The sequence below is a fragment of the Harpegnathos saltator genome, unplaced genomic scaffold (assembly GCF_003227715.2).
Source record: "Harpegnathos saltator strain DR-91 unplaced genomic scaffold, Hsal_v8.6 scaffold432, whole genome shotgun sequence".
In the NCBI taxonomy this organism is placed as follows: domain Eukaryota; kingdom Metazoa; phylum Arthropoda; class Insecta; order Hymenoptera; family Formicidae; genus Harpegnathos; species Harpegnathos saltator.
In genome coordinates this window covers 127,968-138,271 of record NW_020230242.1, presented here as the reverse complement: position 1 = coordinate 138,271, position 10,304 = coordinate 127,968, and the positions used below count along the sequence as shown (strand labels likewise).

Sequence of the window (10,304 nt, the reverse complement as noted above, 5' to 3'; positions counted from 1 at the left end):
CGGTAAATGGAACAGATTAGCAACATAGCATTTAATATTTAGAATTAAACTAACATGCCAACTTATTGATTAAATGAAATTGTGGACATTCTTTTTATTGTTGGAGAATGTCGCGGGCATTATTAGATAGCTTCTCGCTTATATCGGGAAAGTTTTCCTGAACGGAACTATCATCCATCTCATTCTGTAATATATTTAATGGAAATGAAAATGCGTAGGCTTGTTGTCAGAAGAATAAAACCACGGAGAGATTCGGCTCATAAGGATGATCCTCGAGTTCTCAATGTTCTAGGAATAGTTGCCATTAACCCTCATATAAGTTTAAGAGAAATTGAAAGAACTTTAGATATTCCACATAGTACAGCAAATAGGATTTTCAGAAATGATTGTTTTCATTCGTCATTTATCTTATATAGGAATCAGAAAAAATACACCAAAGAGAGAGAGGGAGAGGAAAAAAGATGCACACATGCACGTCAGTTATATCACTTACCGAATATGTTCAGCCTATAATTCAGCGTGATCAGCAAGACGTCTTTTTGCACGATGTGATCGGGACCGCATAGTAAATTATTGCCGGAACAAGAAGTATAGTCACCGCTTTGCATCCACATCATCACGGCGCACTTCTTTCCCGGCTCGACGTCCGTGGTATATACGTTCAGGTAGAAGCAGTCCTCGATGCCGATTATTTCACGTGTAAGTAGGTTCATTTGCAGCGAGATGCCGCCGAAGTTCGTGGCGTCCTGTACACCGTTCCATAGATCCACTGTCTGTAGATCCTAAATATGTAACTCGTTCTTGATTAGGATTAAGCAGTCGGCTTTGTACGACGATATTTGTTTTAACAGAGAACACTTTGTTACACAGAACGGCTAAGCAGCCTTCTCTATGGCTCTGACGAAACTCGATGTACGTATAGAACAGGGGTTCTTAACCGGGGATGCTTGCACCCTCTGGGAGTGCGAAAAAACATTCTTGGGGATATGAGGAAAAGTGATTGTAATTAATGATTAAGATTAATTCTGGAATAATTCGGCATTTCTACCATCAAATTAAAAAAATGTTATTAAAATTATATATTTTTTACGTATCTGTACGTTTATATTTATTCACATATCACTATGCGAAGCTTGATACTATGGATAATAATTTTATTTAATATTAAAATTTATTTTTTTTATTTAATACTAAAATGATAGTTAATTTCTATAAAGCAATACTATATACTTAATAATAAATTATTATAAATTAAATGCAATTCTATACATTTTTTTTCTAATATTTTATTTATGATTGAAAATATTTTATTCCTGATTTAATTATTTTGGTATCCATTGGACATCATAATCTTTTTTTTTTTGGTAAGGCAGGGGAAATCCATCATGGATACCCCCTCCCCTTGGGGGGGAGGGGGTTATGTCGGACTCTTACCGACTAAAACCTCTGCGGGATGTCTACCTGTCGGGCCGTTGGGTGGGGAGTTAGGGGAACTGCTCCTGCATTCCCTCCCCAACCCCGCGGCCCCAGGGCTCTCCGGGAGCCCCGCGCCATCAACGTACCGCGCCTTGTCCCACAGAGGAAGTCCAGGGCGCGGTCCCAGGTGGGTTGCCCCACCGGTTGGCCTTCTGGTATCACCTATTAGGAGGAAGGGGACATCCACCCCTCCTCCTTACCCCCCCTCCTTGCTAGTCAAGGGAGGAGGGTTTTGGGGGAGTGGGCCCGGCCCCAACACCACTCCCCCTTGTCCTACCTGTCCGACCGCACGGGGGGGATCTAGGGAAACCTAGTCCCCCCGTCCGGACGGAGGCGGGCCCGAGGCGGCCGAGGAGTCTCTGTTCCGTCCCTGTGGACAGGCAGGTCCTCCTCGGCCGACGCCATCTCGGGCCCGCTGCCGATTCCCCCTTCTGGGGACCGCCGACCAGTGCGTCGCCTATTGCGACGCACCCCTGGTCGGCGTCCCCACTCCGCGGCCTCCTTCTGCGAGATGGTCTCTCTGCAGAAGGAGGCCGTTGCGTCCCACGCTTCCTCGCTCCCGCACATGGCCATGACCATGCGCGGGAGCGAGAGTTCCCCCCTTCGGCACCTCACCGCCCCCTCGAGGACCCGGCGCTCCCCGTCCCATGCGGAGCATGCGGACAGGGTGTGGTGCGCCGTGTCCTCGAGGATGGGGCAGTGGTGGCATCGAGTGGTGGGCTCCTTTCGTATCCGGTGCAGATACCGACCGAAGCAGCCATGCCCGGTCAGCATCTGCACCAGGTGGAATGTCATTCCACGTCCCCTCCTGCCCGTCACTTCAGACAGACAGGGGCGGACAGCCGCCGCCGTTGTGGGACCGGACACCTTCGGGTCGGACAATTCGTCCTTCCACTTCCGAAGGGTCCGGTCCCTGGCCTGGAGCTTCAGGCCCTTTAAATCCCTGGCCGTTAGAGCCCCCTCCCCGCGGAGCTCCTTCACCCACCAATAGAGGATCGACCTCTCCTCGGCAAGGAGCTCCACGGGAGGGACGCCGGCCAGGGTGGTCGCCGCCATGTATGACACGTTCCGATACCCTCGAATCGTCCTGATTAATACTGGCCTCAAGGCCTGCCAAAGGGAGCGTTTTCCCCTTCGGCAGACCAAGAGGCTGGGCGCCCCGTATAGGGCGATCGAGAGCACGGCCGTGACATACAGGCGGCGTGTCATCCATCCTGGGCCCCCCTGGGCGCGCATGAGGCTGGCGACCGCCAGGCCCGCCTTGCGCACCCTGGGGGCCAGGTTCCCAAAGTGAGGCCCGAAACTCCAGCGACTGTCCAGCGTCAGGCCGAGATACTTCATCGTCGGCCCGACGCGGACGTGGACGCCATCCACAAGGACCTGAGTCACCGGAGGCGCCCCTCGACCTCTGCCGTAAAAGTATACAGCTTCGGTCTTCTAGGGCGCCACCGATAGGCCCAGGTCCTTTATGGAGCCCACCACCGATACCAGTGCCGCCTCCGCTCGGAGGCGGGCTTCCCCCCAGCTCTCCCCCCCGGCCACCACTAATGTGTCATCCGCATAGCAGATGACGTGGCAGCCCGGGGGGAGCGGAGTTAGCACCCGGTCGAACGCGATGTTCCACAGCCCAAGACGGATCCCTGCGGAACACCGCGTTCCATTGTGCGCCGGCCTTGGACCCCGCCCTCCACTGGGAAGGCGAGGTCCGTGCCCCCGAAGTAGGCCGAGAGGATACGCCGGAGATAAGCGGGCACACCGTAATGCACGAGTGCCCGTCCTATCTCCGGCCACGGCAGGGTGTTGAAGGCGTTCCTTATATCTAAGGATACTGCCAGCAACACCCCGCCGTCCCTCTCCACGACCGCCTGGGTCAGGCCCCGGAGACACTGGACTGCGTCCAACGTTGATCTCCCGGGCCTGAACCCATATTGGCGGTCGTGGAGGTTCGGCCCCTCCGAGGACAGGTGCTGGACGAGGCGGTCGGCAATGATGCGTTCAAGCAACTTGCCCGCCTTGTCCAGCAGGCATATCGGTCTATAGGCCGACGCACTGCCGGGTGCTTTGCCCTCCTTGGGGAGGAGGAGCAGTTTGGCCCTCCTCCACTTTGGGGGGAATACCTCCTCCCTGAGGCACCCGCTCAGTACCCTGCGGGTGGCCGCGAACAGGTTTCCCTCGCCGAGTGCGAGGGCCCAAGCGCGGCCAGGAATCCCGTTGGGGCCAGGGGTCTTGCCCTTGACCCCGAGCCTCTTCCTGGCCTCAGCGAGCTCCTCCGGACTGACCTCCAGGCCCTCGTGCCAGTCTCCCTCCCCCATTTCTGGGGGAGGAATCCTGGGTGGGCCCCCTTCTGCCCTCGGAAAGAGGGCGTCCAAGAGCCCATTGAGGGCCTGGTGGTCCAACTGTTCGGTCGGTGGGGGCGCCCAAGGGCGAATCTTCCCAGTCACCCTTTTGTAAGGACGCCCCCACGGATCGTCGTCCAGGGAGCTCACTGGTTGCTCCCAGGCCGCTCACTTTGCCTCGGCGATGGCGATTTTTAGGAATTCCCTCGCATTGAGGTAATCCCTTTTTGCCCTTGCGGCATCCCCGTCTTCCCGCCGGGCCTGTGTCAGCTGCCTTCTGGCAGCTATGGCGGAGCACCGGAGCCGCCGTAGCTCCTCGCTCCACCAATACGTGGCCCGGCGGTGATGGGGGCGGGATCGGGGCATCGCGACGTCGCAGCACGACGTCACAATGCCCACTATTTGCCCGGCCCCTTTACAGGGGTCGGGGTCCCGCCCTCCTGGCACCCCTCCCAGGTGCCAGGATGCCACAAGGACAGCCGCCCGAAACCTGTCCGCATCTAGCCGATTGAAGGCCCATCTCTTGGGGAGAGGGAGCTCCCTCTCCCCTGAGCGGCGGATGAGCACCTGCTCGGGTTTGGGCAGGCGGAGGGCCCACACTATATGTCTGTGATCAGGCAGTGTTTCCCCCTCCGCCTCCACCTTCCACTCGTGGAAGAACCCGGCGGCCGAGGGGGTCGCCCAGGTCAAGTCAATGACCGAGGCTCCGCCCTCCCCCGGCCTCACGCAGGTGCTCTCTGAGCCCTCGTTCATCAGAACGAGGCCCAGTCCCGCCGCCCAGCCGATCACGGTGTCCCCCCGGCGGTCCCGCTGCCGGGGACTACAGCCCCACCCTTCCGAGTGGACATTGAAGTCCCCGGCAACTATGACTGGTCGGGGATGGCACCTTCGCATCAACTCCTCGACCCTGTCCAGGACCGCCTTAATCGAGGCAGGACGACCGAGACCGGCCCTGTTTCTGCGGTGAGGAAGATATATCCCCACCACAGTAACGGGCCCCCAATCGACTGCCACGTACGAGAGCCCCGATTCCCTGAATGTACAGGGTGGGGCCCCCGTCGCAGGGTTTGCCATTAAGGCCACCGAGCCGTCCGGACCGCCGAACCAGTTCGCGCTGCGAACCGGGATCCAGGTCGGCTCGGTGACCACCGCCAGCCCGGCGCCCAGCTCAGTCATCTTCCGTATACAGAGGTCCTGAGCCTGGGCGCCGCGGCCGACGTTGGCCTGTAGGGCCCGGAGTGGCGTGAAGGCTAAACCTTGCACGCCTCCTCCAGGCTGCCTACTTCAGTCCCCCCCTGGTCATCCTCCGACGGCTGAGCCGTCTTGGATTCCCCGGGGGGACTTCGGCCGTGGTGGCCCCTTCTGCAAGTACCTCCGCGGAGTGACGGGGTCCCTACCTCTGCGACTCCTTCCTCTCGGGAGTATGAGGAGGAATCGGCTGAATGGGGAGATGGGGGTGGCTTTCCCTCCATCTCCCCTCCTTCTACGGTCGTTGGGGGTGGGCCCGTAGGCTCCATCCTCCTCACCTTGGAACTTTGTCCCTCCTCTGTGACTGGTCCTTCATGTTGCACGTCTCCAGTCAAAAGGTCCAGTTCCAGTTTCCGGGTCCGGGTCCTCTCTCCCCTTCTTTTTCCTCCCAGCTGCTGCTGGTGGCTCCTCCCTCCATCCTTCCAGGCCCGATGTCGTCTCCGGCTCTCAGTCGAATTGGATGAGCGGTTGGTCCTTCGTGGTTCCCGCTGGGGCGAGAGCCGGTGTTTCACCACCGCTCGTTCTCCCTTCAGGGTTCCTCTTTGGGGGAGGGGACTCGCTCCTCTCCCTTGGCTGCTCCGGTATAGGTCGGGCTGGTATCCCGGCGACGTCTCGGGCTCCCGTCGCCTGTGCACCTCCTGCTCCTTCCGGTCCTCGCTCTTTCTTTCCTCTCTTCTTCTTCTTCTTCCTTCCTGGGGGGGGGGGCACAGGCCGGCCCTCCGATCTTATGACCGGAGGGCCTGCCCGTCTCCGCACAGACGGGGCAGTTCACCGCCCGCTGACATCCCCCGGCGCGGTGGCCGGGGGTACCGCAGCGATAACATAGGTCGCTGCGGTCGACGGTGCTGGTACACCGCTCGCGCACGTGCCCCGGTTGCAAGCACCGGAAGCACAACACTGCGCGAGCGGGCAGCGCCGTCACCCCGGCCCGGGTCCACCCAACGTGGACCCGTTCAGCGGCGGTGACTTTCGTGGCCACCGCCAGCGGACACCGCACCACAATCGCGCCCGTTCCTCGCTGGGTGATGTTCATCACTCCCGGGGATATTTCCCCGGACGAACATCCCCCAGCGCGGGCCACGGCGGCCGTCACCTCATCGGCCCCGGTTGTCGCAACCAGGCCGGCTAGTCGCAGTGCTGCGACCTTCACCGGTCTCTGGATGCGAAAACCGGGGCCCATTGCGGAGGAGCTCCGCAAGCCGGTCGGCGGATGCCCCGACGTTAAGGCCAGGCACCTCAATCAACAGAGCCCCGTTCAGGGCCCGGCGGACCTTCAGGGATGTTCCTATCCCCAGGTCCGCCGGGATGATGCGGCGCCTGGCCTCCACCATGAATCTGTGATATTCACCCTCGGGACATATCACCGTGACGGCCGCCGAACGTGGCGGTTTGGGCCTGCCCCGTCCCGCTGCTTCTGCCCCCTTTCCTCCAAGTTTGGCCTTTGGAGCGGGTGCCACCGGGCCGGCCGGCCCGTTCGTCCTCATCTCCTCCTTCTTCCTCCTCTGCAGCTCCTTCCGCCCAACCACCTGGGACCATGTCTCCTTTGGTCCCTGGCTAGGCAGAAGCGCCTTCAGTAGAGCCTTCTGTGTCGGATCCCATCCTGCCTCCAGGAGGTCCTTGGCAGCAATGCCCCTTCCTCCTTCCCGGGTCCTCTGTTCCTCTTCTTCTTTCATTAATTTGACTCTGGCCTTCTTCCTCTTTTTGCTCTCCTTCTTCCTCTCCTTTTTCCCTGTCCTTTAGGTACCTCGGGGACTGTCCGTTCTTCCTTGGGAGAGGCCTTTCCTTTCTTTTCCTTCCCTGGTCCTACGGGGAGGGTGGGTGCCGAAGCCCCCACCGCCATAGCTGCCCCGCCTCCCGGACCGGCAGCTGCAAGGCGGTCGACTACGGCTTTGAGCCGGTCAACCTCCGCCCTGCAGCCACAGTCCAGGAACTGGGCCTCCATGTCGGCGTCCAGCTCCTTCTCCGCTACTTTGATCTTTTCGTTTGTGGGGGGAGTCGTTCAACTCCTCCATGTTATCATCCAATGATGTGATGTCCGACCCTCCCCCTTCCTTTCCCGCTGCCCTGATGGAGGTGGGAGTGGAAGAAGAGGCTATCCTCCTCCTCTTCTTCCTTACCTTCTTCATTCTCCTCTCCCTCTCCTCCCTATTCCTTTCCCCTTCCTCGCTCGTCGCAACCGACGACGATCCTCCCGTCACCTCCGCATAGGTCGGTCTCCTGCGGCCTACTGACGAAGCTGGTGGAGAAGAGGCAACCGCCGGAGGAGCCATGGGAATCGACGAAGCGACTTGTCGCTTCGTCCATTCCAGCTCCTCCGCTAGCCGCCTATTTTCCACCCTTAACTTTCTCAGCTCCGTGCGGAGTTCTTCTGCCTCTTTTTCGGCCAGGGTGATGTCCCCTTCCTTTTCCCTGCTGGCCACCCTGGCCATTAGGGTGGTGAGCACAGCCTCGGAGATCTCTACGGCACGATTCAGTGCTCCCACGAAGGTCCCCTTCAGAGTTCTAGACCTTCGTGAGACCAGCCGAATCGTGCCCAGGGCGCGACCTACCTCCGAGACCAGCTCACTCACCTTAGCTTCTCTCATTAGCCCTTTCGCGGCGTTGTCTCGGAAGACCTCTTCTATCGGCCTCCTATCTCCCAGGGATCGGAATATGCCAGCATCTAGAATGGCCTGTAACTCCTTTTCTAGTCTGGCACTCTCCGCCTCTTTCTTCTCCTCTTTTTCCGCCTTCTTCCTCTCCCTAATCCCTACGCCTTTGCCAGTAACTACGGGCCTACCGCGTCTCCTCTTTACCTGCTCAAGCGCTGGGCCGGCGGTGATGGTGCATGAGCCGCTGCTGCTGCTGCCGTTGGAGCTCACCAGCTCCCTGGCCCTCTTCCTCTGTCCTTCCCTCAGTCGGGATATGGGGATTCTCGATCCCTGCGAGAGCAGGACGTCGGAGAGGACCACCGGTCAGGCGGTGGTCCGCTCCGACGCCCCTCCAGCCCTCGCAAGTCTCGAGGTCCCCACCTCTCGACTCCTCTTCTGCTGCTGCTGTTCCTCCTCCTTGTTCTCATGGAGGGATGGGAGGGATACATCCTTTCCCCTCTTAGAGCAGAGGGGACCGGGTTTGGTGGTCGCCAGTGACAGACTGGGACCCCTAGACCCCAGTGATTTACAGGTCCCGCGTTGGGTGGCCGCTCGCATAGACCTGCCCGGCGAGCTCACCGCGCCACCTCCGCGGTCGGAGGGGCGCCTCCCCGAGAGCGGTGGTCGACCCTCACTTATTGGCTGTACCCCAGCGGCTATTCCACTGGGGCCAGCCAGCTCTTCCTCCTCAGGGGGCGGGGAGGTGGCACTTGCCGGTAGATTTCCTACTACCTCTGAACCCCCCTTTCCTTCCTCATAAAAATCACTCTTCGAGGAGAGTGGTGAGTCCTCGGACGGGTTGCTACACCCGTCCATACGGGACTTTGAGCCCGAAAGCTCGGAGTGTTTTGTTTTTTTAAAAATGGAAATCTGCATACTGTTCCCACGAGTGCGGCAGGAAGTGGACGTCGACCCTGGGTAGAGCCCCCGCATTACCCGGGGTAAGGCTAGCTGGTCGCCTGGGTTCGCCAGGTGCCCAGAGTGAGGAACCATTAGCGACAGGTCACGCACCTGCCATTCATCCCATAAGCGTGGCATGCCTCAACCGTAGGACCGTGGTGTTTTATAAAGGACCCGCCTCGCGGTCCGGCCAATTAAGGCAAGACTCCCGGCCCCAGAGACATGACCTAGGGTTACGGTGTGGTAGGCTAGGGTCTGCCGGGGATGCCTGAGCCCCCTGTACCCGAGTGCCGAAGCACCCTGGCCCCTCGCAATTGTGTCAGGTTATACGTCCTGAAGTACGGGTTTGCCGTCAAATCAGGGTTTTTCTTCCCCTAGAACGGTTGCCTTCACCCGGCTCACGAGCCCGTTCTGCCCGCGCTGTAGGGTCCTTTGGATCGTACAAGTACGGTGGAGGCAGATTCCTCCGCCTCGCGCCTCCTTTTTTTGGCGCTTTTCGGTCCTGCAAAGGCCGACGGTGGGTCAATCCGACCCACCCTCGGCCTCAGCAGGTCCGAAAGCGCCTCCCTCCGGGCGGTAACCATTTCGGGCGGCGCGCCCGCCTGGCACGCGCCGCCTGGTCCGTCGCATGATGACGACGGGGGGGGGGTGCCGGGACCGTACTCCCCCTCCCGCCGTGCCCCGGCTCCGAGTACCGGGGCGTTTTTCTCCTTAAACGACATTACTTCCATAAATGCAGGGGTTTTACGTGCCCCTGCAACACGGGTGTGATTTCGGGGTTTTCCTTCCCCTAGACCGGTTGCCTGCCAAGGCTAACGAGCCCGCTCTGCCCGCGCTGTCCTTTGGGTCCTTTGGGCCTCACGAATGAGACCTTCCAGACCCTGGATAAAACCTGGAGGCAGCTGCCCATCGAGGAGTATTATGGACGCTCTTAGTCTGGCCCCTCTCAGACCTCTCCGGCATGGTAGAACCTGCCAGGGGTCGAACCCCCGCCGGCACAGCTCTGTACTTCATCTGGACACGCAAGCTCCCCCACCACGACAAGGTGGCGTCCACGGGGGAGTGACATCATAATCTTATTTATGAAGTACAATTTAAAGAAATAATAAATAGAATAGTAGTATTAAAATAAAATAAGAAATACAAAAATAATTGATCAATATTTTTATTTAATTATTTACCTTGATTATTTACACTTATTTTCAACAACCGACTTTGGTAAACCTCATTTTTAGACGATTTGTCATTTATCCATGCAAGGTGTATCTACAACTATTAGTTTAATATAATTTTACGTAAACGAATTGTGTTTCTTATTTATAATTAATCATAGTTTTTTTTGTAGAAGGTGCGAAGGTTCATTAATAAATTTTTTGAAGTGCGAAATACAAAAAAAGGTTGGGAAACTTTGGTGTAGAAAATTAAGAGATCTTTCGATCGACTTTGTGAAAGTTTATACAGGGTAAAGCTATCTCCCAAAGTTTTATCCTTTGCTTGCGTAATATGTGCATATAGTAAACCTGTGCGCGCGATGTCAAAAGATAATCAATTTTTACCGTCCATATTTCGAAAGCTACTGTAATCTCGATACTTTTGTGTTAGGATTTTTATTTCCTATTAAATAACAGGGTTACCGAATCATCGTTAAAAACAAAGTGATTCGTAACGCGATATCGGTGTTGAAAAAAGTTCCTCCAGTTATCAATATCGTTCT

The 10,304-nt window shown here is 57.4% G+C and overlaps 1 protein-coding gene across 1 annotated transcript; it reads right to left on the bottom strand.

The window, feature by feature from the left end:
* Nucleotides 1-485: 485 nt before the first annotated feature.
* Nucleotides 486-3,788, bottom strand: LOC105191770 (juvenile hormone esterase). The gene is made up of 2 exons (XM_025301574.1): nt 3,594-3,788; nt 486-782 (listed from the first exon to the last, which is right to left on the bottom strand). The coding sequence occupies exons 1-2, from the start codon at nt 3,786-3,788 to the stop codon at nt 486-488; spliced, it is 492 nt and encodes a 163-aa protein (XP_025157359.1).
* Nucleotides 3,789-10,304: the final 6,516 nt, after the last annotated feature.

Coding starts and splice junctions, on each gene's coding strand:
- LOC105191770 (XM_025301574.1), bottom strand. CDS start 3,788: ATGGGGGAGGGAGACTGGCACGAGGGCCTGGAGGTCAGTCCGGAGGAG. Junction 783..3,593: donor GCGGGTGCCTCAGGGAGGAG/GTATTCCCCCCA, acceptor TTACATATTTAG/GATCTACAGACAGTGGATCT.